The sequence below is a fragment of the Podarcis cretensis genome, assembly GCF_951804945.1.
Source record: "Podarcis cretensis genome assembly, chromosome: 11".
NCBI classification, from domain to species: domain Eukaryota; kingdom Metazoa; phylum Chordata; class Lepidosauria; order Squamata; family Lacertidae; genus Podarcis; species Podarcis cretensis.
In genome coordinates, this window is record NC_137180.1 from 43,287,791 (window position 1) to 43,315,508 (window position 27,718).

General features: G+C 42.2%; 1 protein-coding gene across 2 annotated transcripts in view; it reads left to right on the forward strand.

Annotated features, from left to right (window-relative positions):
- The window catches only part of PLPP1 (phospholipid phosphatase 1), an 86,827-nt gene extending 59,215 nt beyond the window's left edge, over window positions 1-27,612 (forward strand). For both annotated transcript variants that reach the window (XM_079995102.1, XM_079995101.1), the window contains exons 4-6: window positions 8,781-8,838; window positions 25,889-26,065; window positions 27,380-27,612. In XM_079995102.1, coding sequence (XP_079851228.1) covers window positions 8,781-8,838; window positions 25,889-26,065; window positions 27,380-27,511 — 367 coding nt within the window. In that variant the 3' untranslated portion in view covers window positions 27,512-27,612. The remainder of the gene's footprint in view (window positions 1-8,780; window positions 8,839-25,888; window positions 26,066-27,379) is intronic.
- Window positions 27,613-27,718: the final 106 nt, after the last annotated feature.

The window sequence follows — 27,718 nt, forward strand, 5'->3', positions numbered from 1 at the left end:
GCTCCAAAGGGAGGCTTTGCTACTTCAGACAAGTTACAATTAAAGCATTCCCCCCCCCCTTTTTGTTTTGTTTTCTAGAATGCATTTTTGAAGTTGGCTGTAGAGTAATGATACATTTCCTTATACACTTCCCCTAATTTAATTGTCGTCACCCAGATATTTATTTTTCCAGCTTTGTTCAACAATGTATCTACCTCACTTGAGGTCTTATTTATTTATTTAATAATATATCAAATTTAAAAATAACCTACTTTTCTAAACATGTTATATATAACTCAATATAGTTCCCAATTTAAAAACTTGATAAAAGGAAACACAGTGCAACTTTAAAAGATTATTATTTTCAACTAACAGAAGAGTAAATTTCTCTCCTCTAATAGTATTCCAGCTGGGTATGTGAATATATAGCACTCTTCATAGTGGCAATACATCCTGTGCAACATATTTAAAAACAACAACATATTTTCAAAAGATGAAAGAGTTAAAAAGGACACAGATTTCTAAGATGCATAAAGATTTGTTAACTTATTTAATTTTATTATTTTTTTTCTTTCCTTTTATATTGTTCAATAGAACCATTTAAGACTTAGAAAGACTGAAATTGTTTTGAATATCATGTAAAGCAAACCTTGTGCGGTAGGTTAAGTTAAGAATCAATGACTGGCCCAAGGTCACCCAGTGAGCTTCATAACTGGGTGGGGACTGGAACCCTGGTCCCCCAGTTCTTAGTCCAGCACTTGAACCACTCCACTGCACTGGCTGTCTTGGATTACTTTATTTAAAGCAAACTGCTACTTTGAGTTCTCCACATTGTCTGTGACTTTAGTAGTGGTCTTGAATGAGAGTGATATCCATGCTGACATTTTCTCAGAAATTGTAAGAGAAATCTTGGCTCCTACCAGCAGGAATTGCTGGACGCCCACTCTCCTATAATATGCCAAAGTTCCACTTGAACTTGTGGAATGGTTTCAACCAGCACCTTGCAGATCTGATTTATGGTTGAATTTTGTGTATGGGAGTCTTTGAGGTAAGCGATGCATATTCATATATACCATGGGTGGAAATTAGTATTGTTTGTGCAGGATACAATTTCACGGCCTACAATAGAAGGGAGCTCTGTCTTTCTCATCAGATGAACCCTGCAAAGGTTTTGCTATTGAGGTAATACATCTCTGTATTTTGGAAACTATTTTCAGGCGCAAGCCAGGATAGGGATAGAGTTTCTCTTTATACAGAGCACTGAAATAAGATCTTCAGATGTTTTCAAATTTGCTGTCTTTGAGTTGGAGAACAGAAAACATCGCTTCAGTTTTTAGGTTATATATGTTCAAAAGCAAAACAATCTGAGTAGTGGGAGGCTTGATTAATTGGCTTCTTTGCATTTAGTGCAATTGAGGCAGTACTTGGCAATCAAGCATAAAAATGGAATTTACAATCCTGATCCAGCCTGACAGACTCTTAATTGCAGCGTGCATCAAAAAGTTTCTCCAGAGATAGCTCTGCAGAGTTGTTTAACCAGGTCTTTGGGTCAGTTTTGACTAGGAAGATGAATTGGTGGGTAGCTCATAACATTTTGCAAATATTTCAATTTGATAAAGGGTTTGCCTGTAACTTCAGAGGACTTGCTGCATAGGAAATGGTGCCTTCAGAAGCATGAAGGGTGGTTTTCTTCCAGCTCTTCTGGAATCACAAGTGACAGGAATGGAACGCAAGTTTTTGAAACTGATGTTTTTAATAGAGGAGAACTCATATTGGTTACAGGAAGCAGCCAGTGCTGTATACCTGTTGCTTTGAGGCCCAAGTAAGAAATTTTGAATGATCACCAGTAACATTCCCATTGAGGGTGGCAATATTGTCAAAGTCAATTCTGAATAATAGAATCATAGAATTGTGGAGTTGGAAAGGACGCTGAGGATCATCCAGTCTAAATGTTTTTTCCCCCTGCCCAATTTCAGTTGCTGGATTGCATTTCCTAAAACTGAAAAGACATTGCAATGGTCATTAGTGCGATATGGAATGTTGTGATGCCCTATATATCGTAGATGGCTTTTAAGAAATAATAGGCCATTTGCCAGTGTCTGCTGAAGGCAGGAGTGCTGGGATAGATAGATTGTGGGCTGATCCATCAGATATGGTCATTACTCAGAGCAAGCTGTTGTTTAATGCTGGCTCTTTAAAACAGAAACAGAAAAATGCTCACTTAAGTCAGCTTTCTGAAATAATGCTTTTTTTGGGGGGGGGAATCCATACTTTGTGTCTTCCGTTAGCTTGGATTGTGGTTATAGTTCTGGGGTTAGAACTACAGGCTTGCTCTAATATTCATGTAGTAGATTTCTTATGAGCAAAAGCACTCTTTAATCTATCATGTACATGCTCAGAGGTGCTCTTTGTAGCAGAAATGTCATTTTAAAATAGATTCCACATGAGCTGTGGTTCAAATGTAAACCTTGGGAAGAGTACAAACTTCTCATATTTAGTAGTCCCATTGTTGATAAGCCACAGTACTTCCGTTTTATTTTAGCAGCTAATGGTAGTTGTGCCAAAATAAGTGCATGATGTACACTGAATTATAAACCCATTGGGTTCTTAAAAATACCAATTAATCTTACTTTTACTGGGAAAATGTGAAAATAGCTTTCTGCTTAGCAGGTTAGCACATTACTGAGAAAATTAGCATTTGCAGTCCAGCAGACCCCTGGCAACCAGCTGAACACAGCTTCTGGATGTGGTTGACAGAGGAATCTTAAGGGGAATCCCACTGATGGGCATTTGTAGGAGCTCCATACTGCTGAAGCAAAATGTTCTGAAATGCTGTGACCAAATACTTAAACTGTGCTTAAACAGTCCATGTTGCATATAAACAGTCCCGTTACCGTATTTTTCGCACCATAGGACGCACTTTCCCCCTCCTAAATAGTCAGGGAAAATGTGTGTGCATCCTATGGAGCGAATGCAGGGGGGAGGCAGGCGGGAAAAGCCCCCAAGAGCCGCACACAAGCTTCGTGTGCTTTTGCGGGCTTTTCCCCAGGAGGGAGAAGGGACTGACTGGCCGCATCAGTCCCTTCTCCCTCCTCGGGGAAAAACCCCCAAGAGCGGCACCCCCTTTAAAGGCTGTGCGGCTCCTGCGGGCTTTTCTACGAGGTGGGGAAATCTTCCCACCTCCCAGAAAAGCCAGGAGAAGCTGCACAGCCCCTTTAAAGAGCGTGCGGCTTCTGCGGGAGGTGGGGGAAGCTGCAGCAGATTCCCTCCTCCCGGGCTCCCTTTGAAGCGGCAATGTGGGAGGGGAGCAGCTCCTCTCCCACTTTCCTGCTTCAAAGCAACTACGGAGGAGGGAAGGAAGGGGACCATGGATCCTCCGCTGCTGACGGCTGCAGTGGATTCCCTCCTCCGTGATTGCTTTGAAGCAGGAAAGTGGGAGGGGAGCAGCTTACACTTGTGTAAGCAGCTACTCTCCCACTTTCCTGCTTCAAAGTGGAGGGAATCCACTGCAGTTGCGAGCAGAGGATCCATGGCTCCACTTCCTTCCCTTGAAGCAGGGTGCGGGGGTGCAGGGGGGAAAGACGGCAGGAAATAGATGCCGGGCAGGAAGACACAACCACACTTTGACCACTGAAAGTCCACCCCAGCCTCCCCAGATTTCCACTGAGACGGCCAGGCTAATCTTGATGGCCATAAGTCTGGCTCAGCATTATTAACTGGACTTAGATAAGCCATGGTTCCCCTTCCTACCCTCCTCTGAGGCTTGATTTAAAGCAGCAAAGTGGACAGGAGCCGCCCACTTTGCTGCTTTAAATAGTTTAGTGCAACATTTTATCCAGAATATTTTTTTCCGTATTTTCCTCCTCTAAAAACTAGGTGCGCCCTATGGTCAGGTGTGCCCTATAGAGCGAAAAATACGGTAATGTAATCTGTAAGTTTTGTAAGAATTCTGTCTTCTGGATCCAGTTACCTATATTCTTCCTTTTCTCATTGAGGGTGAGGTGGGGAACTCTGTTAGAAAGCTATTTATGGAAAGAAAACAAACTCCGTTGGCCATGTTTGCATAGGACATTAAACCAGACTTTCTGCTTTGTTATGATTTATTGAGAACAAGGAGCATGCAAGTACAATTGTTCCCACTTCACTCCTCCCTTAACGTGAGGAGCTGAAACAAACCAGGATGCATGGGCTTCATGTTACCTCCTAACCAGGGATTGTATTTTGTTGTTCCCTAACAAGCTACGATCAGCAACACAAGAACAAACCATTGCTCCACGTTGGCTAGCAATCTTGACTTGCTAGGGAGAAACAAACCATGATCCTGGTTCAGATGTAACTTCCTGGGATTTTTGATTGTTTGCTTGTTTTGCTCAAGGGAAGATCATTGCTTGATGTCAGTAATCTATGATAAGCCAGAAAGGCTGACTTCTCATTTATGTTTGATACGACCATTGTGTTCTAACCTTTGCTTCATTGTAGTCTCTGTGTCCTTGGGAAAGTCATTTCTGCATTAAGACACAGAGGAGGATGGGAAGTCTATTTTCCACCCCAGAAAAGAATTGGCAATGTTTTCTCTTGTATCATGTATTGCTCTGATAAAAGTCACTACATCTGGAGATAGTGGGTGATTAGCTTGTTTTCTCTTAATGGATCTTAGAATACAGGTATAGAGAAACACACTCTTTTTTTGTACACAAACAGCAATTGCAAATCTTGAACTCGCTGTGATACTCTGGTTATTTACAAATGTAAGTCAATACACAGAACATGAATTGAGAGTGGTTGCTATAGCTCTTCTCAGGAATCTGCACTTGTACTTTGAGCATAAGATGGCCTTTCCTAATGATTTAAGAAGAGAATATGCTGTGCAGTTTGTTCTTTTTAAGAATGCATAACTATTTAAATCATGTTGTGACTCTGAAAACCTGAAGAATAAGAAACGCACATCTTTCATGTTTGGCTTCCAGTAAGTTGCAGAGTAAGTTGCAGAGATAGTCTGTCCAGTAAGTTGCAGAGATAGTCTGTCTCAACATAAGGACAACAATAATCCCAGGAGGCATAGTAAGCAGTGAACGAAACAATAGTTGTGTTGGTTAAGTTTCAGGAAGGATTACAGTTTGGCCTGTATGTTATGGCAGCTGATGCCCACTGGATCTGGTGGGGCCACTAAGAGATCACAGGGTTGTGGCCAAGTTCTGGTTCTCCCCCCCCCCCCAACACCCTCCCTTGCAAAGATGCTATAGTAGACATTTAAGCAGAGCTATTTTACAAACAGTCAACACCTTACTAAACTGGAAATAAATGTTTTATTTTGGTTCAGAAGGGGTCCCTGCTGCCACAATTGCGTCTCTGCTGGGATTAAAAAAAACCAAGGTTCTTTTTCGCCTGTTCTGGTTGTTTTCCTATCCTACTCCTTTGCAAAGAAATAGTGGACACTTAAACATTGCAATTCTGTGACTACTTAGCACTAAGGGTCTGTCTTCAGAAGGAGTCCTCGCTTTCACAATTTGTAGTGTGTATTCATGCCACAATAACTGTACATTACTCAGAGGGTAAGGCCCTCTGAATTCCATGGGGATTCAGTCCCCCCTGGTAAGTATATACAGGATTGCAGCCCTAATGAGTTAATCTTAAAGGTACCACACGGGACTGGTAATAAGGGACTCCAGGCTATGGAATAAAATCCAGGAATATTAAGTGGACTAGGAACTGGTACTAGCAGTGAGGGTTATCAATTGAAGTTGGAACATTCAGGATAAAAGGAAGTACTTATTCACACAGTAAATGGACTTTGCTATTATAAGGATGTAGAAATGGTTGACAATTTAGATTGCTTTAAAAGTGGATTAGACAAGATCATGATGAGATGGCCATCATTAGCTGCTAATCATCAGTATCAGAGGCAGCATGCTTCTGAATACCAGTTTCTGGGGATCATGAGTTGGAGATTACTGGATAGCTCAGTTGGTTAGAGTGTGGTGCTGATAACTCCCAAGGTTGCAGGTTCGATCCCCATAGGGGACAGCTGCATACTGCTGCAGGAAGTTGGACTAGGGTCCCTTCCAATTCTATGATTCTATTAAAAACTGTTTTTCACATGCCCTACCTATGGACTGCTCATATACATCAGTTTGGCTACCGTGACATGGAATGTTCATTTGTGGCAAACGTAGATTTCTTGCAGCATAATGTGCCAGGTGGTCACTTGCTCACTTGCCCCATCTCACTATTCTGGAAACAGCTTGGAAGATCCACCAAAAATGTTTCCAGTGTTGTTCCATCTGTTCCAGCCCTCTCACTTTCATGCCCTTTCTCCCTGCCCTGGATTCAACCTCTGCTCTCTTCTAATTGTGTGAAATGTGAGTTTGTTGTAACAGGCTTACTACATAACATAATTATGTTATGCTTAACATAATTGGGTCACATTATTACTATGTGGAACGTAAAGCTGTCAAACTCAGGTTATTTAAACAGAAAGCACGTGACATTTATGAAATGTCTGCAGAGCTTCTTTAGGGGATACAGAGCTTTACAGTAAAAACGGACATACCCCAGAACTACAAAATCCAGTGTGCAGACTATGTCAAGGTATTAAAATCCTAACTTCCCACTGTCTTGATGGTGCTTTTCAGATGGATCCCATTAGATGCTTTTCAACATGTATATGTGCATGGGAAGAATCCATGCTAGATTATTTCCTGCTTCGTGGCCCCACAAATAGGTTTTGGTGCAAGTCATCCTTGTGTTAGAGGCTCTTTCACAGCCCTAAATAGCTTATTCTAAAAAGAAGTGTCAACATTAGACTTAATGAGCCAGAGTGAGAAGTCAAAATAAAATATGCACTCTTGGTTTGTATTATCTGACTTGTTGAAATAAACCCTTCCAAGAGAAAAATATGTGAAGCCAGTTGTCATGAAACAATAATATACATCCTGACAGCTCTGGAGGCCTGATGTATGGCTGCTACTGGGATGATTTAAGTCTTTTAAGAATGTGATGAAGGAGAGGGGAGAGAGACAATAAAGTAAGGGCTAGATGTTTCCACCAGTGGGGTACTTTCACTTTGGGGAATGCTTATTTATCCAGTGGTGGGGTTGGGGACTGGTGGGTGGGAAAGGTGGCAGGGTGGAGACCAAGGGAGTTTACGCTCATCAGCACTGGAGTGGAGTCTGGAACGAACGTTCAGGCTCTTGGCTGGCAGGGGAGACGGAATGTTCCGAGTCAGAGCTGCTTTTGGAAGAAGGGGGTTAGCTGCCTGCAAAGGAATGTTTAGCAGGCCTTTCTATTGTCTGTTTCTCCATCCCTCTGCCTCTCTCTGTTTAATGTATTAAAACTGGGGCAGGAGGAGGGAAAAGAGAAAACAAATGTGTGTGCAGCTGACAGGTTAATAAGTGACAGATACTATTTCCAGCTGGGATCTGGATGGAGTAGTAGGTAACTTTTGCTGAAGCTGCACCGAGGGATATCGTTTTGGTCATAGTAGTCTGTGTGCCGGGACGAGCGTGATGTGTTTGTGATATGAATAAACTGAAGCACAAACACGGGAGCCCCTATAATGTAGTCAACACATGGATATTTATAAAGCAGAATGCTGTTTCTCAGTCGTGGCAAACTTGTATCCAAGAGCAGAAAACTAATCATGATAGTCCCCAATTTTAGGGTTAGCTCTGTCGTGAATTTTCCTAGGCAAGTTGTTTGCCCTCTGCCAATCCCACCCCACCCCTCCACCAGTATTGCAAGGATAGTAAGACCAAGCCTTACCACTGAGGTGGGGAACCTCCAGACCACAGGTCCAGTTTGGCCAGCCAGGGGTCGCAATTTCTCCCATCAGGCTACTCCTAGGAAACCACACCCACCTGCTCCACACCTTAGGTCATATGTGGCATCATGTGTAGCGCAGGTACTAACATGGCTTCAAAGGAAAAATTGGAAGCTTTAAATTGATATTTTCATGTTACAGGAACCATACTTTGGAGCTCCCAGGTGGGCACATTCACTGAACTGTTTTCTGTGCCTGCTAAAAACATTTCCACCCAGCCTTTCTGAAAGCCTACTCAGATGTGTAAAATATTTCCATGTGTTTTTAATCTGCCATTAATTTTAATTATTTCTTCAATGCTTTATCAGTGTTTCTCAAACTTGGGTTCCCAGGTGTTGTTGGACTACAACTCCTATCATCCCTAGCTAGCAGCACCTAGTGGCCAGGGATGATGAGTCCCAAAACACCTGGGGACCCAAGTTTGAGAAATGACCTCTTTAAATAGTTGTTTTTACTGATAACCTGATTGTGTCATTCTTTTTGGAAATTGACTTGAGGTGTTTTGTTTTAAACAGTCAAACAGTATATACATTTTAGGGGGGGAAAGTAAGAGTGAGTTTCCGACTATTCCTTTGCTGGAGAGTGGCATACTCCCACTGCTCACCAGTTTATCCTAATGGGCATTGAGAGCATGTCTTGCTCTAGGATCAGGAAAGGGCTTGCATTGAAACCCCTTTTAAAATGGTTCCTCAGTTGATGCAACAGGCAGAGAAATCATTAAACCATCATCCATTACCCTCAACAATTTTCAAGTGGGCTGTTGGGGGCGGGGGGGGGGGAGTTTGGGAATCACTGGTGCAGATATACTGAGCTTGATGTACTAGTGCCCTAACTCAGTATAAAGGAGCTTCCTGTGTGAGCTTTGCTGAAGCTTTATTTTGCAAATCAAAGGTGAACTTTGTTATACAATTGCAGTGTGTCAAAATCTTAATGATGTATGTATAAATTGTAATAAGTATGTGGGCATTCTCTTGTTTTTCAGACTGTCGTTTTACTCTGGACATTCTTCGTTTTCCATGTATTGCTTGCTCTTCCTAGCAGTAAGTATACTTTTTAGCAGCCAGTTATGATGGGTTGGTTTTTTTGTTTTGCTTAAAAAATCTGTTTATGTTGCATAGCATGAAGCTAAAACATTTGCTGCATCAGCATTTCATTTGGGCTGTTTGTGCAGAGGAAGCATTAAAATGAAAAAGACTGGGGTGGGGTGGATGTTTGCTCTGAGATCTTTTCACTTGACGGTTGGAATATTTGACCACTGCATGTTAGGTAGGCTTTTCCTTAAATTGTCCAGGGAGTCTTTGTGTGAAGGCCAGTTCAAGCTTTTTTTTTGCTACCCTAGGTGGAAGTCTCGGAAAGTGCATCCCAGGACCACCTGTGACATTACAGAGGGTACCAGGACGCTTTCCGTTAGTGTCAGCTATCAGCCACACCAGCAGTGATTCAAGACCCGGGACTAATGCACAGCTTCTGATATGGAAGGCACCTTTGAAGTGTGACACCCTAGGCAGCTGTCTACTCTGCCTGTCTGGCTGAGCCTATCCTGAAAAGTGAGCAGCTCATAAAATGCAGCAGAAGTGCTTAGGCACTTCAGTAAGCAGCATGGCCAGGCTCGCTTTGCAGGGGGAGAGTCTCTTTTTCCCTTTCTACCTCTGGCAAACTAAGCTTGTCAGAAGCACTAAGAACTCATTCTAACTGAGAGCCCTAGGCATTCTTTTTGTAACTTCATGCTTTGCTCTGAGTGATTTGGGTAGGCTTAGCATGAGGCAGGGAGTGTGATGCAGATGATGGTCTATCCAGTGCAACCAGTCTCTACTTTAAGCAAACAAAGCAAGGAAGGAAGCAGGGGATGGGAATCCGCCCATCAAATGTTTTACAGGCTTCAGCAACATAAATACTAATTTATGACTGCCATCCAATCTTGATAAGCTACATTCTAGCTGTTTGTTGCTCTTTGTTTTTGGCCAGGAGAGAAGTAACTACCAAAGCAGATGGGACAATCTAGTCAAAATGGAGACTTTAGCTTTATGTCTGTGTATTTAAGCAAACAAAACGAATACAAAAAATGTCCACACTTTTTCTGTGGGGTGTGTAGGAATGAATATTGCAAGTTATTCCCAGCATGGTTCTGTGGACATGTAGCTATCAGAACCTGAAAAACTAAAACTGTTAAAAACAATGCTTTATAATTTTGCGTAGAAAGGTTTCTTGCTGTAGGATTGTTCCCAGGAGGAAAATATTTGTGGTTTTTTAAGAGCACTTAATTTGCAGTGTTTATTTTATTATTTCTCTGAAGCATTTCAAAGCTGCTTCAACTCCCAACAGAATGACAAGCCTGATCATCTAGCCTGTAGTGACATTAATAAAAATACCTCCTTTTTTTTTTTTTTGGTTGGGAGCCATAGTTAAGCATTGACTGATTCTTTCCTGAAATCAGACCTCTTATTTTTGTTGTTGTTCTTGGAGCCTATAAATTGTAGGCTTCCAAGTGAACCTTCTTTACAGTATATGGAATAAAATTATCCAGTCATGGACAGTGGCAGTACTACTGACAGTGGTGTCTTAAAAGTCTCTGCTGGCTCTGACCGATTTGAGCCGTGCTATAGAACTGTCCTGTGTCCAGCTGCTCTGCCTGGCAGCTGCAGGGAAATTTTCTGGCACTGCTACTGAAAAATCCATCAGCTGGAGATGTTTGGTACTGAAACCAGAGCCTTATGCGTGCAACGCATGTGCTCCAACACTGTCATTTCAATGCAAAGAACATTGATGCTTCCAATGCTTATATCTATCCAAGGGTGTATTAATTATTATATAGTCTTAGTAAGTTGAGGAGTCAGCCCAAAATCAGAGGGATGAGTGACTCTCATCAGTTTTGCATGGCAAAGTGAACAGGCTTCACACTTTTAGGAGACTTTGGTGTGCTGAGCTAGTCTTGCGAATGCCTCCATGCATGCCCAGATCACAGCTAGCCACATAAAACATTCTACAGAAAAATAGGTTGAATTGAGATGTACTAAGCTGTGTGTGGTATGTGCTGGACAATTTTGAAGACTGGTTTAGTTGTTCAGCATAACAGACAAGTCTTATCTTAGGTTGACCTTGGCACATTGGCGGGGGAAATGCTACCTTTACAAGCAGACCAATCTAATCCTTGACATCTTTATAATGTATTCTAATGATGGTGTAGTAATTGGGTCTCTCCTACCCCACGAGTATTAACAAGGATGAGCTAAAGAGAGCCTTGAGAATTTATATGGAACTTCTCCCTGTTTGGATTGCTCTCAATCCTTAATGAGTTAGTGGCTATGTCTTGTGCAATAAGAAAGGGCTTACCCCAAGGCTGGTTCTGCCTATTATTGCAATTTGCTGCTTACAAGATACAGATGTGATCATCTTTCCCTCTACGTATACATTTCATGGCTCCTAACTTTTCCATGTGGCAACACAGAGTTCTGCCAATGGCCCCATGTCAAGTCTTATGCATCTGATAAACCCTCCCCCCAAAAAAAAGTACTTTCTGATCAGCTTCAACTTGCCATTTGCATGCTTGACTCCAGCTGCAGTTGTGTGCTGCTCGGGACTCCCCAGTTCCTAACATGTGGCATTACTCACAGCCTGGGTTAATCATAACCAGACGCCTGAAATTTCAGCCTCCTGAGGGCTGGAGGAATCTGACTTATGTTAGTGTGACTGACTGCGCGCGCGCGCGCACACACACACACACACACACACATACACACACAAAAACAAAACCCAACCAAAAAGGCTATGACAGTACATTGGCAACTAGATTACAGCTCTGCCAGGATGACTGGAGGAACCAATAGAATTTCCCCAGACTCTCCTCAGCCCGTTGCCATTCACTTCAAACTATACCCCTTAACTTCTTCCAGATTGCAATGTTGCAGCTTCTTTTCTGCGGGAGTGTCTGCTCTGGCCTTCAGGTAGATCCCACAGTTTGTCAGTTACTTAAATCAGCTTGCTGAACCACAAGCCCAGGATTGTAACAGCCACAGTCTGTGTCAGTGTTAATTCCTTTTATCCCTCCCTCTCCAGTAACACTGATGCTGCTGTAACAGGCAATTTAGATTTGAATTGTGGTCTTAGAAAAGCATTTAAGACCTTTTTTTTTTACACCTGGAGGTGGTCATTAGGGTGATAGGTTTCGACAGCAACAGTGGGGACACACCCACACATCTCCCTTGCATGTTTGCTTGCTTACTTCTACTCATTAGAAATATCTGGAGATATTTGTCAGTTGAGCTGAAGAAGTTTCATTTTCTGTAGTGTTCCCTTTTCAAGGGAGGTGACATGCTAGGATAAATGTGCTCACAACTAGGAGTAATCTGTGTCTGGAGAGGTTGAGCTGTTTAATCCTCTGCTCTTGAATCCCTTCCACTGTTGGCTGATATATCCCGAGTTATTTATGTGTGACCAAGCAACACCACAGCTTGCTTAGCTGATGTACTTGTGTGTTTCTGTTAATTCTTACGTTTTCTAAAATGCTTTGGATGTTCACAATAGGAAAAAGATAAGAGTCGAGTCCTTCCTCCCTTAATTAATCAGTTAATTCAGTTGAGACTTGTAACCTTAATAATATATTTTGTGTGCAGATATCCATGGCTAGCAATATCCATAGCTCCAGTGTTGTGGTTTCAGCAGTGAGTGCACCCATCTGTCAGTTTTCACAGAGACGCATGTCACTCACTACTAACATTCCTACTTTGCAGGGAATTGGACTAGATGGCTCTTGGGGCCCCTTCCAACTCTACAATTCTTTGATTCTATGATTCTAACAAAATTCGCTTGCTTTCTACATAAAAGTGACATTTTTGTAGCAACGTAGTCGTGTGCAAAGTAATCCTTGGGAAGTGGGCTGGGGGGGGGAGGGAACTCAGATCAACCCTCTCCTTTTCAACTCCCATAGGGTTTGGACTTGAGTCATTTTGAAAGAGTAAGCTCTTGCACAGCTCTCAGCCAGGTCAGTCTGTTTAGCAGACAACTAATGAGTGAAGGTTGCTTTAACGGAGTGAGCTAATGATAGTCCATTTCCCACCCCTTTTCTTCCTTACAGGGCACAATTGGCTTACAGCAAGGGGTTGCATCTATTTAGAGAGAACTGAATGAAGGGAATGATTCATGTTTATTCCCTTGTGGACAGTTGAGAGAATGTAGTCTATTCTTTGACTGGTATAATGGGGGCAACAAATGAAGAATAAAATGCAAAATTGACCTTAAAAATTTTTTTTTAAAAAAAATCTAATTTCTGAAGAAACGCTTTTAAAGGGGAAACATTAGCAAGATTTTAAGGTAAATAAAGTTGGTTTTATGATATGGATTTTGATCCCTTCCCCGTACTTGTTTGGAATCTAACTTCTGGTTAGCTGGCCAGCTGCCCTGAATCTTACTGACTCAGGAGTGGAAAGATTTACTTGTCCTTTGCCTATGAAAATGCAGCTGTTGTCGTGTCTTTTAGCATTTGCGTTTATTGAAAATGGCCTATCCCTCCCCCAACCCAGCCAAAGCGCGGAAAAATAAAAATCCTATATAGAGGTGATTCATGACTTGCTGTCCTTGTAGGGGTATCCCAGGAGACAGGGCTACATGGTCTTGTATAAGTTCATGAAGAAGGTAGCAGTCAGCAAATAAACTGTACCTGGAATACGAGACTCATGTTGGACCAAATACGTTCACAGGCAGTTGTCTGCATACAAGCTGTTTGCTGGGTTTTGGAGCAGATATTTACATAGGGCTTAACCATAATCTGTGCCGTTTGCATTGTGTTGACATGATCCCTTTGCTACAGAATTGCTTACAGACTTAAACTATGTTTAAGTCTCCTTTAAACTTGTTGCCTAGCAATTTAAATAAATACTCCTATTACACACCCAATGGATACTATATGGCAGCATGTTATCATATTGAGATTGTTTATATATATGTCTTAAGATAAGCAAAACAACATTGCTCTGAGCTGCCATGAACCCTTAACTTACAAATAAAGCAATAAGAGAAAGGGGAGGGGATGCAAATCTCCCAGCTGCCCATGGAAGCAGCCAGTAAGACAGAGCAAATGTGTTGCTGTCCCATGTCTTGCCAGGGTCTTGAAGATTTGGGCCATACATGCACCTTATAGTCCAAAGGTTGCTATGCCATATTTTGTAGCTAGTCTTAACATTCATACTGATGAAGTAATTTGTGGTATGTCAACCGCCTGGATGGGGGAAATGGGGAGAAGAAAAAAAGAACCCATTATCCATACTTATCCACCCAAACCTCCCTCTTTTGCCTGACTGGCAGCAATTCTTGCTCTCCGTAAGTAAGCTGGTAAATAGCTGTTTGCAAGCCAGGTTCGATATTTTTTCAGACAGATACATCTGTTCTCTGTTGCTAACGGGACTCTGTAAACAGATCCTTGAAGTTAATTTGGGAGTTAGCATGGAGGATACATGTTAGGAAAAGGTTGTCACTTTTATGTCCTACTTGCTGAGTACACAGAAGCATCTGGCTGGCTGATGGTGGCAATAGAATGTTGAACCAAGTAGGCCTTCAGTCTGACCCAGCAAAACATTTGTGGGTGGGGTGATCCATCATTTGGGCCTAGTGAGCAGTACTAATGCTTCAACGATGCATGTTTTCTCTAAACTGAGCTCCTCTCCTGTCAACCATGTACACAACTCATGAGCTGAAATCTTTGGGGAGCATAAAACCAGCCAAAGTCTTTGGGATTATATGCCCTGATGGAGACTCCCATTCCACTGTATTATTTATTTCATAAAATTTACATACTACTTGATTGTAAAAAACCAACAACCTCAAAGCAGTTGGCTAATTGGAAGCAAGACAGGCCTAAATTGTGCCTCCAGTCAATGAAGTTTAATTTCCCAATATCTGTTAAATGGGATGCTGGGTCTTTGTGCTCTTTCTTTGTTACTCCTCCACCAAATAGTTGCTAGCACATGCAGGTGTAATTTCATGGGATTGCTAGGAGAAATCCCCTGGGATTTCCATTTGTGGCTTTCTGAGTTCCTTAGAGGAAGAGGAAGTCTGTACTTGGAGCTTATAATAAAGAGCAACCAGATTTCTGTATCAGAAATAGCTTGTGAGTTGTTTAGGGTTGCCATACATCCAGAATTTCCCGGAATACTGCAGTCAGAAGCAGTGTCCAGGCATAAATCGGCAAAATGCCCAGGAAAATCTAGGTGTATGGCAACTCATGTGGGCAGTCTCTTTTTTAAAACAAAAGCTCAACAAGCTTTGTGTCCAGATTTTCACTTTTTTGAAATATGGCAACACTAAATTATGCAAATTTATATACATGGTGAATTTTAATAATTTTGTTTCTTCTGCACGTGGGAGGGGGGAGGGAATAAGCTCTATGGGGCACCAATGCCTCATCTCCTGTTGTGTAATGATTCCTACTTGAATATTAGTAAATTTAAAAACTTAGCATTTTTGAACCATGTAGATAAAGTTGTGTGAAGGAGCCCAGTTTGCTCCCCCACCATGGCATGTAAATCAGTGTTCTTGGAAAGAAGAAGCAGGACTGAGTAGAGAAATCTCTCTTCTCTTCTGAGAGCTAAAAAGGAAGTGTATAAGGTTATACTGTGCGGCTTCTTCCCTTTTTTCACATGCTGCCCACAAACTCAATATAAGTGGGACATGCAACAAAATGCCACAAGCTGCATCGAAAGTGGCCTTTTCCCTCACTGTTCCCAGTATATTGAAGAGAAACAGAGGTGAAGCATTTGCTGAAATGAGCTGTTAGTGGATTTGATCTGCACAAGAGGCAAATGACATTTTTGATATAGGATGTGGCAATCTTTAATTAAATCCACGCATTAGTTGGAATTTTAACCTTTATCTCGGGTCTTGTGCTTGTAACATGTGCCAAAATATTAACATGATGTTGGCAATCCAGGCACCCATTGTGTCCCTAGTTGGTGCAGAAAGAAGCCATCTTATTTGCTAATGGGGATTCCTCCCAACCCCAGAACCAGCTCTGGTGTAATTCTATCAATCTTGAGCTGCCCCTTCAATTTAGATGCTCAAAGACTCGACAGGTTTGCTATTAACCTGAAGGCATGGGAGTTGCCAAAGAGATAGATGGCCACATCTTTCTAGGCTATCTAGGTTTCTTTTTCCTTGAATGAAAGAATATATTTTCCCCATCCTGCTCAAAAGTAAGATGTAACAGTAGCTTGTGGGGCATTTTAAACAAAACTGAAAACCACCTCCCCAAGCACAACTTCTCTGAGTAAAATTGAGCCCCAAGCAGCTGCTTTTAAGTGTTCCTTTAAAAGAGAGAGATGCAATCATGGCTCTGCCGTGTCATGTCTCTTTTGGCCCTAAGTGAAACAGAGATCTGTATCTATTTCCGTACTGTAATCTTTGTCTAATGGTAATAACCATTACTTATTAGAGCCTATAAACCATGTTTTAGTCTTATTTGAAGTGCTTGAGGAGGCAACTCTGAATAATGATCATTTACTACTTCCACATGCATAAAATATATCACAGTGGTTACGTTCTGTCTAATTGCTGGTTCAAAGCCAATCACTGAGCAACACAAGACCTAATTTTTGCACTGATTTATAAAGAGTACATAAATATTCTAGGTCTTCGTTTTCTGCATGATGGCTTTTTAAAACAGAACAGTACTTGTGTAGGAAAACCATGTACAAATTGTGCATGTAACTGCACATGTAACATTTTTGCTATCCTTTTCTTTGTGTGAGGCACCAGGCAAAAACTTTTTTCTATAGCCAGGCCTTTGGCTGATTGAATATTCTATGGCAGGGGTCAGCAAACTTTTTCAGCAGGGGGCCGGTCCACTGTCCCTCAGACCTTGTGGGGGTCGGACAAATTCCCTTTTGTTGGGGGGGAGGGAATGAACGAATTCCTATGCCCCACAAATAACCCAGAGATGCATTTTAAATAAAAGCACATATTCTACTCATAGAAGACAGGAGTGCCTGGCGTGCTCTGGTCCATGGGGTCACGAAGAGTCAGACACGACTAAACGACTAAACAACAACAAATTCTACTCATGTAAAAACACGCTGATTCCCGTACTGTCCGCGGGCCAGATTCAGAAAGCGATTGGGCCGAATCTGGCCCCTGGGCCTTAGTTTGCCTACCCATGTTCTATGGCCTTTTAAACGTGTTTGTGGGAAGGGGGTTATTGGTTTGTGTTTGTGTTTTATTATTATATTTTATGTTCTCATCTTGTATTTTTATGTTGTGATCTGCTCTGTGATCTTCAGATAAAGGGTAGTATACAACGTAATAATAGTAATTATTATTATAAATTGTTTTCATGTGTGACTGATGGACAGTGTACGGAAAGCTTTTACATTTTCCTTGTTTGCACTTTCCCTAGCAGAAAATAGCTTATGATGCTGTCCCATGGTGCCTTAGGAGTCTGCCTTGTTTCAACTTGAAGGCCATAGTTTTCTAGTTACAGGAAGTAGAAGTTCTACTTTATTCTGCATCAGTCAGACATCCTCTGGAGTACTGTATCCAGTTCTGGGCCCTGCACTTTAAAAATGGGATATTTCAATTAGGAATAGGTTCAGGAAATGGCAACAAAGATATTCAGGGGTGTGGAAAGCAAGTCCTATAAGGAAATGTTTAAGGAACTGGGCATGTTTTGTCTTGAGAAGGCTATGGGGTGGGGCTGTGGAAGACCCAAAGGGTTATCACATAGAATAGGTGCCCCAGATGGCAGGACTTGATCTAATAGGTTTAAGCCAGGCATGGCCAAACTTGGACCTCCAGCTGGTTTGGGACTAGAATTCTCATCATCCGTGACCACTGGTTCTGTTAGCTAGGGATGATGGGAGTTGTAGTCCCAAAACAGCTGTAGGGCCAAGTTTGGCCATGCCTGGGCTTAAGCTACAGGAGCCATTCAGCAGTGGAACCAGTTGCCTAGAGGGCTGTCCCTCACTCACAGTCTTCAAGCAGAGGCTGGATAACTATTGTAGTTCTGGATTTCCTGTGTCAATATAGGATGAACCTATTTTCTTCTGGAATTGGAAGTCTTGGTGCTGGAGGTGGAGAGCTGACCTGTTGCATTATTATAACTGAAAGCAATTTTGGTGTGCTATATCCACCTCTCTCCCAAAGAACTATGTGGTCTGACAGACACAGCCTCTTTATCTTTGCAGAAAATACTCTTAAAACTACAGTTTTCTTGCTGTTAATAATTACAAATAAGAAACATAAGGCCACTTTTAATACCGCTTGCAGTCATTTTTGCGGTTTAAGGGAACAGCACCCCACATGCATTTATTTCTATTCAGAGCTGAGGGAATGAAAACTGAATGTTTTCCTTTTCAGGCAAGTGGGGAACCTTTTTCAAACAGAGAGATGTATTCCCTCATGGGAAGCTTTCTGGGGGCCAGAGGCAAAAGTGGGTGGAGCAGTGGTTATTTATTCACTACATTTATATCTCACCTTTCCTAAATCTGTCTACTCCGAGTAAAAGTCAGTTGAATACAATCCATTATAACCTGTCACTGCAGCTATCTTTGATTTTAAATAGAGAAGAGTGGGCAGTAGTTGCATATGCTCTCTTGGATGGGTGGATCTTGGTCTAAATATTTTAAACTCTTAAAAAACACGCCTATAAATACCTTTGCAACCCTGCTAGCAGCAGTTTTTGTCTTTTGGGAAAGGATGCAGTTTCTAACATTTTTGGTTCCTTCTTCTTTGGCCAGTCAAATAGCAGTGGCGAGCTTTTATTTTACTTGATTGCCCACATTATAATTTGAATTGCTCTATCTGCACAGCTTCCTAATAAAAGCATTTAGCAATTATGTTAATATTTTATTAGCTGCCCCAAGAGTTACTGTTAAATGTAAGCATATAAATTGTAAAATAAACTAAATAAATATGTCATGTAAATGTAGGATGTTTTATATTAGAGTGTGAAAGACTCGCTCACCTGTTTTATAACAGAGTGTGAAAGACTCGCTCACCTGTCCTATAGGCCCCATCATCCTTGACCATTGTTTATGCTGGTTGGGGCTGATGGGAATTGTAGTCCAACAGCCTTTGGTGGGCCATAGGTTTCTACCCTTGTCCTAAAATGAGGTGAAGTGTATGTAACTGACAATGAATACTCATCTTACTCTTCAAAGCAATAGCATGAAGCTCTTACATGCAGCTCTGCATTAAGTGTGTTTCTGGACCTAATTCATGAAGTGGCTTTGCATTATCTTTATCATGCTGCCTGGAGTGCCCCATGAGTTCTTTAGCACACTACAGCCTATATGCAGTGCTACAGCAGCTGCAGTTGGGTATACAGGCTGACAGTGACTGTGTACACACAGTGCCTATTCATTTCAATACCAATTATACTTAAGCAAAATTACCTGCCATGGTTGTCATTGCAAAAGATGTGCTTATTATATAATAATAATAATAATAATAATAATAATAATAATAATAATAATAATAATAATAATTTATTTATTTATTTATTTATTATTTATACCCCACCCAACTGGCTGGGTTTCCCCAGCCACTCTGGGCAGCTTCCAACAAAATATTAAATACAATAGTCCTTCAGATATAAAAAGCTTCCCTAAAATATATGACCTTTTCAAGTTAAAAAATATATAAAGGATTAATGGGACTCCAGAGTCATGGCTGTAAACATCAGGCATGGTCTGACGCACTGTCTCCAGTAGTTCTGCTTTTGGTTTGTTTGTAACCCCTATGGTGCTATAGAGAAGGGCCCCAAACCACATTGGATTAATTCTTAAGAAAAGCTTGAAAGCTAAAACATTATCTTGTACACCCCTTAATCTGGGCCCAATCCCCTACACACATTCATTTTCTCCCCAAAGTTCTGCCTTTCACTCAATCCCCATCAGAAAAGAGTTCTGAAAAATCTAACAGTGTGTTAAGTTCACACTGAGATCCAGTTTTATAAGCACAGATGATAAATCCCCCCTTCCCTACCTTCATGTAAGAGACTCATGAGAATATATCTCATCAGTGTTTGTTCAAAATATTTGTATACCACCCTTCATCTTGTAGATTCCATAGATTAGCTTACTTTATTCCTGTACAATCAGACTGGATGAGATGCTAGAAAAATAGGGTCCCTAGCACAGGAGAGAAGGTACTTCCTTTGTGAATTAGATACATGTAGAGCAAAGGAATCTCTGGAGGCCAAGTCACCAGAATTTGCTGTAAGGCAGGGTTGGGTTGGGTTAGGTCTGTTGAGGGCAGTGGACATAGGTGGAGCCAAAATGGTGCAGGGCACCTCCTTTGCTATTGAACACTTCCTCCCTCTAGCTTTCCCCATTTCTTCTCCTTGTCACCCACATGAAATTACTGATTGCCCTCCGTCGGGTTGCATGATGTAGACTGTGACAAAAGAACATTTGGGGAGGGGGAAATAACACTCCTCTCGTCATGGCTGGAAAGAATTACTTGCTTACTACTGTTCCTCTTGTGATCAGATCTTCTAGAGCAGTGTTTCCCAACCTTGGGCCTCCAGCTGTTTTTGAACTACAATTCCCATCATCCCTGACCACTGGTCTTGCTAGCTAGGGATGATGGGAGTTGTAGTACAAAAACAGCTGGAGGCCCAAGTTTGGGAAACACTGTTCTAGAGTATTAACAGTGACTCCCAAAATCCATTTGACTGCAACCTCTGCTTGTTGCAACATTTGTAAATGCCTTCCTTACCAAAAGCAGTTCATTCTCTGCTTCCACTTGGGTCTGTGGCTTCTTCTAAAAGGTGGTGCATGTGGGAGAAGTGGAGCATTTCACCAGAGAGTGGGAGGAACACAGTGCTCAGGATGTATGTGGTGAAGAGGCTGTGTTTTCATTATGAGTGAAAGCTTAACCACATTCTATAAACACATCTCGAAGGGAGCTGTGGGGGTATTCTAATTTAGCAAATTAAAGGCACTTTTAAGCGGAGACCACCAAAGGTAAAAAGCATCTGATACCTAAGGAAACGGCAGCCTTCAGAGAAGGACAAAAATGATAGTGGAGAAATTCAACTGCCATGCTGCTAATTTATGAATGTTCCTCCCTTTGCTCAGGGCCAGGCTGCATGTTACAGGGGCCTTGGCATTTGCATTTCTACGGCAGGCACTGCTGTAAGCACTTTCCACTTGTAGCGATTTGTGTCATCACTTTTCTGCTAGCAGGCTAGAAACACATCACATTATTCAGTTCGTAAGGCAAGTGCTTCTTAGGCCAGGGGTGGGTGACCTTTTTTAAAGGTGACCTTTTAGGCTCTGCTAGCCAGCATGCAGCAAGTGCCTCAACTTGTGGGACCTTGTTAACTTCACAGGCTGGAGTTTCTCTTTGAAACTGGGATCACTGGGCTCCAGTCCTGTTTGCTACAGCTGCTCTGCCGCTTCCAAGAATTTTCTTGCATCAAAGATATATGAAAATATATCATTAATTATAGTATTGTACTTATTTTGATGATTCTGGAGTACTGCTTGTATGTACTACATGCCTTGTAATAGCGAGTACCTTGTGACTAATACAATCTGTTGTACTTTGCTTGCCATGTAGTCTTTGTATGCTGGCCTGGACCCGGTTTTTCTATTTGTGTCTGTTATACAGAGGGTTCCTTATTTTTGTGCTCAGCTGTCACCCTGGCAACCTCAGATTAGAAGGCCCAATCTTTTTGCAGGCCTACTCTGAAGGAAGCCCCATGGGTTTTAAAGCATTACTGTTGAAGTACACAAATACTTTTTTTAGTGTAACAAAGCAACGTAGCTGTTATTTTACTGGAAAGCAAGTTATTTACACATGCCCTACCGGTTTGTTCTGGGACTGTGGGAATGGGTTTTTCCATCTCCAAACCTAGGGAAAGGCTGCCCTATTCATGTTGGAGCACTTACTACTTTTGGTGGTGACCATCCTGAAACTTCAGTCTGTTGGTTTAATGAATAGCTTGCCAGGGGGCAGGGAGAGGCAAAACGGTTGACTTAATGGAGGCTACAGGACTGTTTGTTGTTGTGTCAAAATGGGCACATAACTAGAACTAGTTAGCCGTCTTTATGACTTGAAGCTGCCATATCACTTGTGTAAACAATAATAGGAGAAAAGGGCTGCCAATTAATGAATTGGTTGCGTGCATGTCAGCCTCCATGCATAAGCGGGTGTTTGTTTCATAGAATGCAGGGAGGGAGCGGCTGCTGTTGCTCTTTGTGATGACAAGGTAGGGGCCAGCCAAGCTCAAGCTGTTTATCTGAATTCAGAGAAGGAAGCAGTTAACCTCTCCTATCAGCTAACAGGCATGTAAATGAAAGTATGCATGTGCAACAAACAGCAGCAGCAGCTGCTCTTAAAGGAAAATCATCAGTTATTTGAAGTGACAGTGTTTGGTGTAGACGGCTCTGGAAGGCTCTTGTTGGCATTTGTCTGTATCAAGAGACAGTGGGGTGCGCCTCTGGAGGTGAAGTCAAACTGCTGGAGAATCACAGCACCTGCTGTGACTGCAGAGACCAGTAATTGCATTAGCAGCAACAAAGTGATTTCTCTGGGGCTGCCCAGATAACAAGACACCCTCTCTCAGCCTCGCTGATGTGGTCCAAAGGAAAGCAGAGCAATACATTTGGCACCAGCTTGGCTGTGGGAGTTGCTGGAAGGAGGCATACAAGACACCATCCAGCCGTCTTAGGGATTCCACCCCAGATTTGTGTAGGGTTTACTCCTTAGCCTTCTGAAGATGTCCCACAAGGCAGTGGGTATGGATTTCTACTCAGGGTTTACTCCCAGTCTCCCAAATGAGTATGGTCGTAAGGCAGTGGAGGCTTAGGATCAGTTTCCTTCTCCTTGATTGACTAGCTTCCCAGGTTGACAGGCGCCATCTGCCCCTCACTTCCCTCTACAGTACATGCAGAAACTGCTTCCTTGCTGTATAGAGTTACTAGTTCTTAGCCAGCTGCTTCATACAGCACTTGAGGTTGACTGAGGTGCTTATACAACTTGAAAACCCACTGATCTGGACTGTCACCAGCATTGTCCAGAAGAGATGAGCATTTGGATCCTCTTTTTCTTTTGGACTTGTACATCAGCTGCTTTTATTGTTGGTAGAATGAACAGCCCAACCTGTGCCTCTTGTCTCATTGCAGCCTAGCTCCACATCTTAAATAGCTGTGGCCCAAGTAGCTACTTTCCTAAAGTCCATGAATAAACATTAAATCCGAGTTTCCTGTTTTGCCATCTCAGCCTAGTTTTGTAGATACATTTCTGTTTTGGGGACAGCATTTTAATCATCAGTTCAGTTTTGACAGCTTGGCAAATAGCACGAAATCCTACCACCTAGATTTGTGTCCCGGGCCCTCAAATATCTTTGCTTATGGACCACAATCTTCTAAGGGACTGTCTTAGGTCCCACCTTCTCTCCCACTCATAACCACATATACCACCTTCCCTCTTATGTGTATAATGTTCCTCTGCCAACTACAGCAATTGCTTGCGTGTGGAAAAACCTTATTAGCAAAGGAATGCATTTTTCAATGTCTTCAGTGGAATTCCTAAGCTGGAAAGAAGGAAGTATGCCAGCTCTGTATTGCCAGCCTGCTCTTTTTAGACCACCAGCATGACTGCTGCCTCAAGTTCTCACTGGGACTAAATGATTTACATTGCTGTAGAAGTTAGTCTCAAAAACAAGCCTTGAGGAAACACAGTATTAGCCTTGAAACTGTACTGTGTAATTTTGCTATGTTGGACTTCAGCAGCAGCAGGAATTACCTACCTTTGCTGTTGATAGTGAACACACATGTATACATTTTTTAAAAATATGCCTGCAGACTGTCTTAGAAACTTCAGTTTTCTGTCAACAAAACATAGCTGGAATACAACTTTGGTCTGTGGAAAAACCTTTATCTGGTTTTCTAAACATTGCTCCATGCAGCTTTAAACTTCAGCTTTTTTTTAACCAGCAGAATGAAAGATTTGGATGCCAAAACTATGATGTAATAGCTGCTTTGAAAAACCGATTAGGCATTCCCCAAATATTTAACTTTGGAAAGTAGCACCTACTGCTCACATAGAGCATGCTCTGTGTATATATTCATTTACACAACCATAATGGTTCTAACAGGTACAAGGAATGGTTGAAGTTGTCTATGGGAGTGCTAGCCACAACCTGCATCCCATCAAGTCCAGTTACTGCCTGTTTTAGAAAAGGTTATGCCTTTGTTACAGGTCAGTCTGTGGATTATCCAAAACTTGATCTAGTTTGGTTTCATGGATTTGTTTTATTTTGAGTTTCTGCAGCATGAGGCAATAGATAAGGTACTTGGCTAAGTGCAGCCTCCTGTCTGTATTGTGGCTCATAACATCAAGCAGGGAGGAATTGACCAGTTGAATCCAGGGTGTAGTTCTGCAGGTGTCATCAGTGTGGTGTCCTTCAGATGTCGTCTACTTAACTCCCATCAACTGCAGCCAGCCTTGCCAGTGGTCAGGAATGATGGGAAGACACCTCGGCTCTTCTCCTCCCCACCATCATCACCAGCTACAGCTGTTTCTCCTCTTCTACCTTACTGCCACCTGCTTGCTTGCCAAACGGGAAGCAGGCAGTGGCATTTGCTCCTCTGTTCTCTGGGCCAGAGCAAGAGGCAGGTGAACAGAAGGAGCAGGTCCACAGAGCTCTTGGCAGGGGGCTCCTTGCTAGACTATAGCCCATGGTAGATGCTAACCTGTGATGGCTCTGGAAATAATGAATTGGTGTCTGGCATTAGTAATGGACTGTAAGGGATAAAAAACAAAACTCATTTCAGATCCGAGGGATATACTATTGATCCCAGTGCTGATGGACCATTTGTCTGCCTGGGAAAGTGATTTGAGCAGGCTGAGTTTGGAGATAAACTTGAGCGGCTTTGTCATACTAGCTGAGGCTGGTGTGCCAGCCGTGACTTGTCTCAGACAGACAGCTTGGCCATTGTTATCTATGCTCCAGAAACCTCCATTTTTGATGAATGCATTGTAAGTGGAGTTGCTTTCTAAGATTCAAATTAGTTCAAATTCAGCTGCTCTGTTGCTGACTGACAGCAGGCAATGGTAAGGTAATGCAAGGCCTTAAACAAGTGTACTGGCTCCCAGTCTATTTCTAATCACATCTCAGGAGGGCTGATCTAATCACATCTCAGGAGGGCTGATTATACGATATTGTTTTAATTAGTGTTTTTATAGTTGTTCTGATTTTGAGTGGAGTGCCCTACCTGGGTGGATGGAGCAGCCAAGTAATTTTGTTGTCCCCGAGAGGGGGCAATGACAATAAAGATATTATTATTATTATTATTATTATTATTATTATTATTATTATTATTATTCTTGCCCTCAGCGTCTCTGAGATCTTTCTTGGAGGCTTTCCTGAAGGAGTCTTGGCTATCAGAGATGAGGCAGCAGTGATTTGAGGGGCAAGGGGACTTCTCAGTGGAGGCACTGTGGTTGTGGAATTTTCTCTGGAGAGAGCATCAGCTTGTACCAACTCTACCACTTTGGCAGTAGACAAAGAACTTTTTTATTTTTCCAAGCCTTTTAACTCCATTTCAACTGTACAGTTTTATGCTGGGGGGTTTGGCCCTGCATTTTATTCTGTATTTAACTTTGTATTTTTATTTGTAAGCCACCTTGAACATTTTTATTGAAGGGAAAGTATACAAATTATTTAAATATGAGTTCATATCCCATCTAGGCATTTGAATACCTTCCTGTGTTAAGCAAGGATCTCCCTACTCACAGCTACTATTGAAGTAATGAATGGTTCCTTTAGTGCTATAGCTGATAATTAAGGAGAATATGCCTCACATATTATGAAACATTGTGCAGCTTGAAGCAAAAGGTGAATAATATGCAATACACAATATGATCCAATTTGCAAGCTCAATAGAAAGGGCATGTGTAAAATTAGGCCACAACTCAGCACAATGTTCATTATGGTACAAAAGTATTGCACTTAACGTTGTCCCTAGCAAATCAACGGAATATCAAGTTAGAACTACTGTATTTAAAAAAGACCCATCCTATTTCTGCCCACCCTGTTAACTAGCTAGACTTTTGTACTTCTGTACTTCTAAACTTTTGTCCTTTTGGTTTTAGCTTTATCTTCAGGCCAGAATGAAAGGCGATTGGGCAAGACTTGTGCGTCCTACGGCTCAGTTTGGTCTTATTGCAGCATCCATCTACGTGGGCCTCTCCCGTATTTCTGATTACAAACATCATTGGAGTGATGTGTTGACCGGACTTATCCAGGGAGCACTGGTAGCTATACTTATTGTAAGTCCATGCAAAGTTACTCTACCATTTGAGCAATATAGCTTTCTGGCAAAACTACTTTTGCTGAGACTTAATGATGAAACGGGGTGGAGGGAGGATGCCTGCACACTCCTGATGAGTTCAGTGTTGGCTTCCTGTAGTTTCCATGGGACAGTGGTGAGATGGGGGAAAGGTAGTATCTTCACTACTCCCAGTGTCAACGTTTCTTTTTCTACTCCTCCTTTAGATACCATGATGTACGGGTGGGTTAGGGTACATCTCTCTTCCCAAAACTATTTACAAAAGTGAAAGCCTTTCCAATTGGGACTAGCATGCAGAGATTATTGGCACTTGCCCCACTTCCCTTTCTGACAACAAAGATGAAAGAAGCCTGAAGTGCCTATAAACATGCCGCAGAAGTTAGGCATTAGGACTGGGCAATATGTGGTTTTCAACATCATGTTATATCAGCATATCTCAGCTGCTGCTTCCTCCCCACCTTAGGGGATGAAGACTCAACCGAGATACATTGCCTAGAGTGCTGGGTGCCTCTGCGTGTATGGAGGCTTGATCAGCTGTGGGGTGGGCAGCCTCCCACCCATCCCTCAGCTGATTAAGCACCCACCTTCCAGCTCACGTGAACCAGAGGCAGAAGGTTGCAGGCAATCACCTTCTCAAGCTCTGTCTACCTCTCTGTCTGAAAGGCAGGCAATTTGAGCTAGTAGATACCTGTTTTCCAACACTGTAATATACCACCAACTAAACTTCCTGATACAGTGGTATATTACGATGTTGGAAAGGAGGATTGGGGGAAGAAGTCCTGGCTCCACTTGTGCTAAGGCAGCCCTGTGAACACTTGCCTTGGCAAGAGGTAGCCCACCCACATCCCTGTGCAAAGGCGGTTCAGACGCACAGCTTCTTTAAACTGCTCCGCTGATGGAGCGCACAGCTGAGCCCCCACTCTGGCTTGTGGGGACGGTTTAAGGAAGCCTGCTTCGCAGCCGAATAAGCCATCCGCCTCCAGAGTGTGGAGCAGTTTTAAAAAACTTTGTGCTGTATGGTGTGGCAGAGGGACTCAGGAGCAGTGGCTGCTTCACCTGCACTATACCACCAGGTGAAGCTACCATTGTGCTGTGGCCCTCAGCTCCCCAACCACCACAATGTGCCAGCTCAAAATGTCTGAAACCGGTATGGCAATCTGATTGCCATACCAGTTTCAGACAATTTATTGGTATACTGCCCATACCTATTAGGCATATTTAAAGAATCATTTTGGTGTACTGTCTCTCTCCGACAGCTGTCTCACTGCCTAATGTGTTCAATTTGTTTATCCAGGTTGTGTATGTATCTGATTTCTTCAAAGACAGAGGTCGTACGTTTAAACAGAAGGAGGAAGAAGATTCACACACAACCTTACACGAGACACCTACCAGTGGAAATCACTATGGCAGTAATCACCAGCCATGATAAAGTCAACAGCTATTACCCTGTGGAATCTCCCCTTCTATAAAAAGAAAACGTCAAGCATTTCTGACCTATGTAAAGAAATAAATTAAATGCCTCTTGAAGGGACTGCTGCTGCTATACTTCTTGGATGCTCACTTTACATGTATATAGTAACACTTAGGTATCTAAACTTTAAATCTCTATTGGTTCAAGCTTTTGCTTTAAACA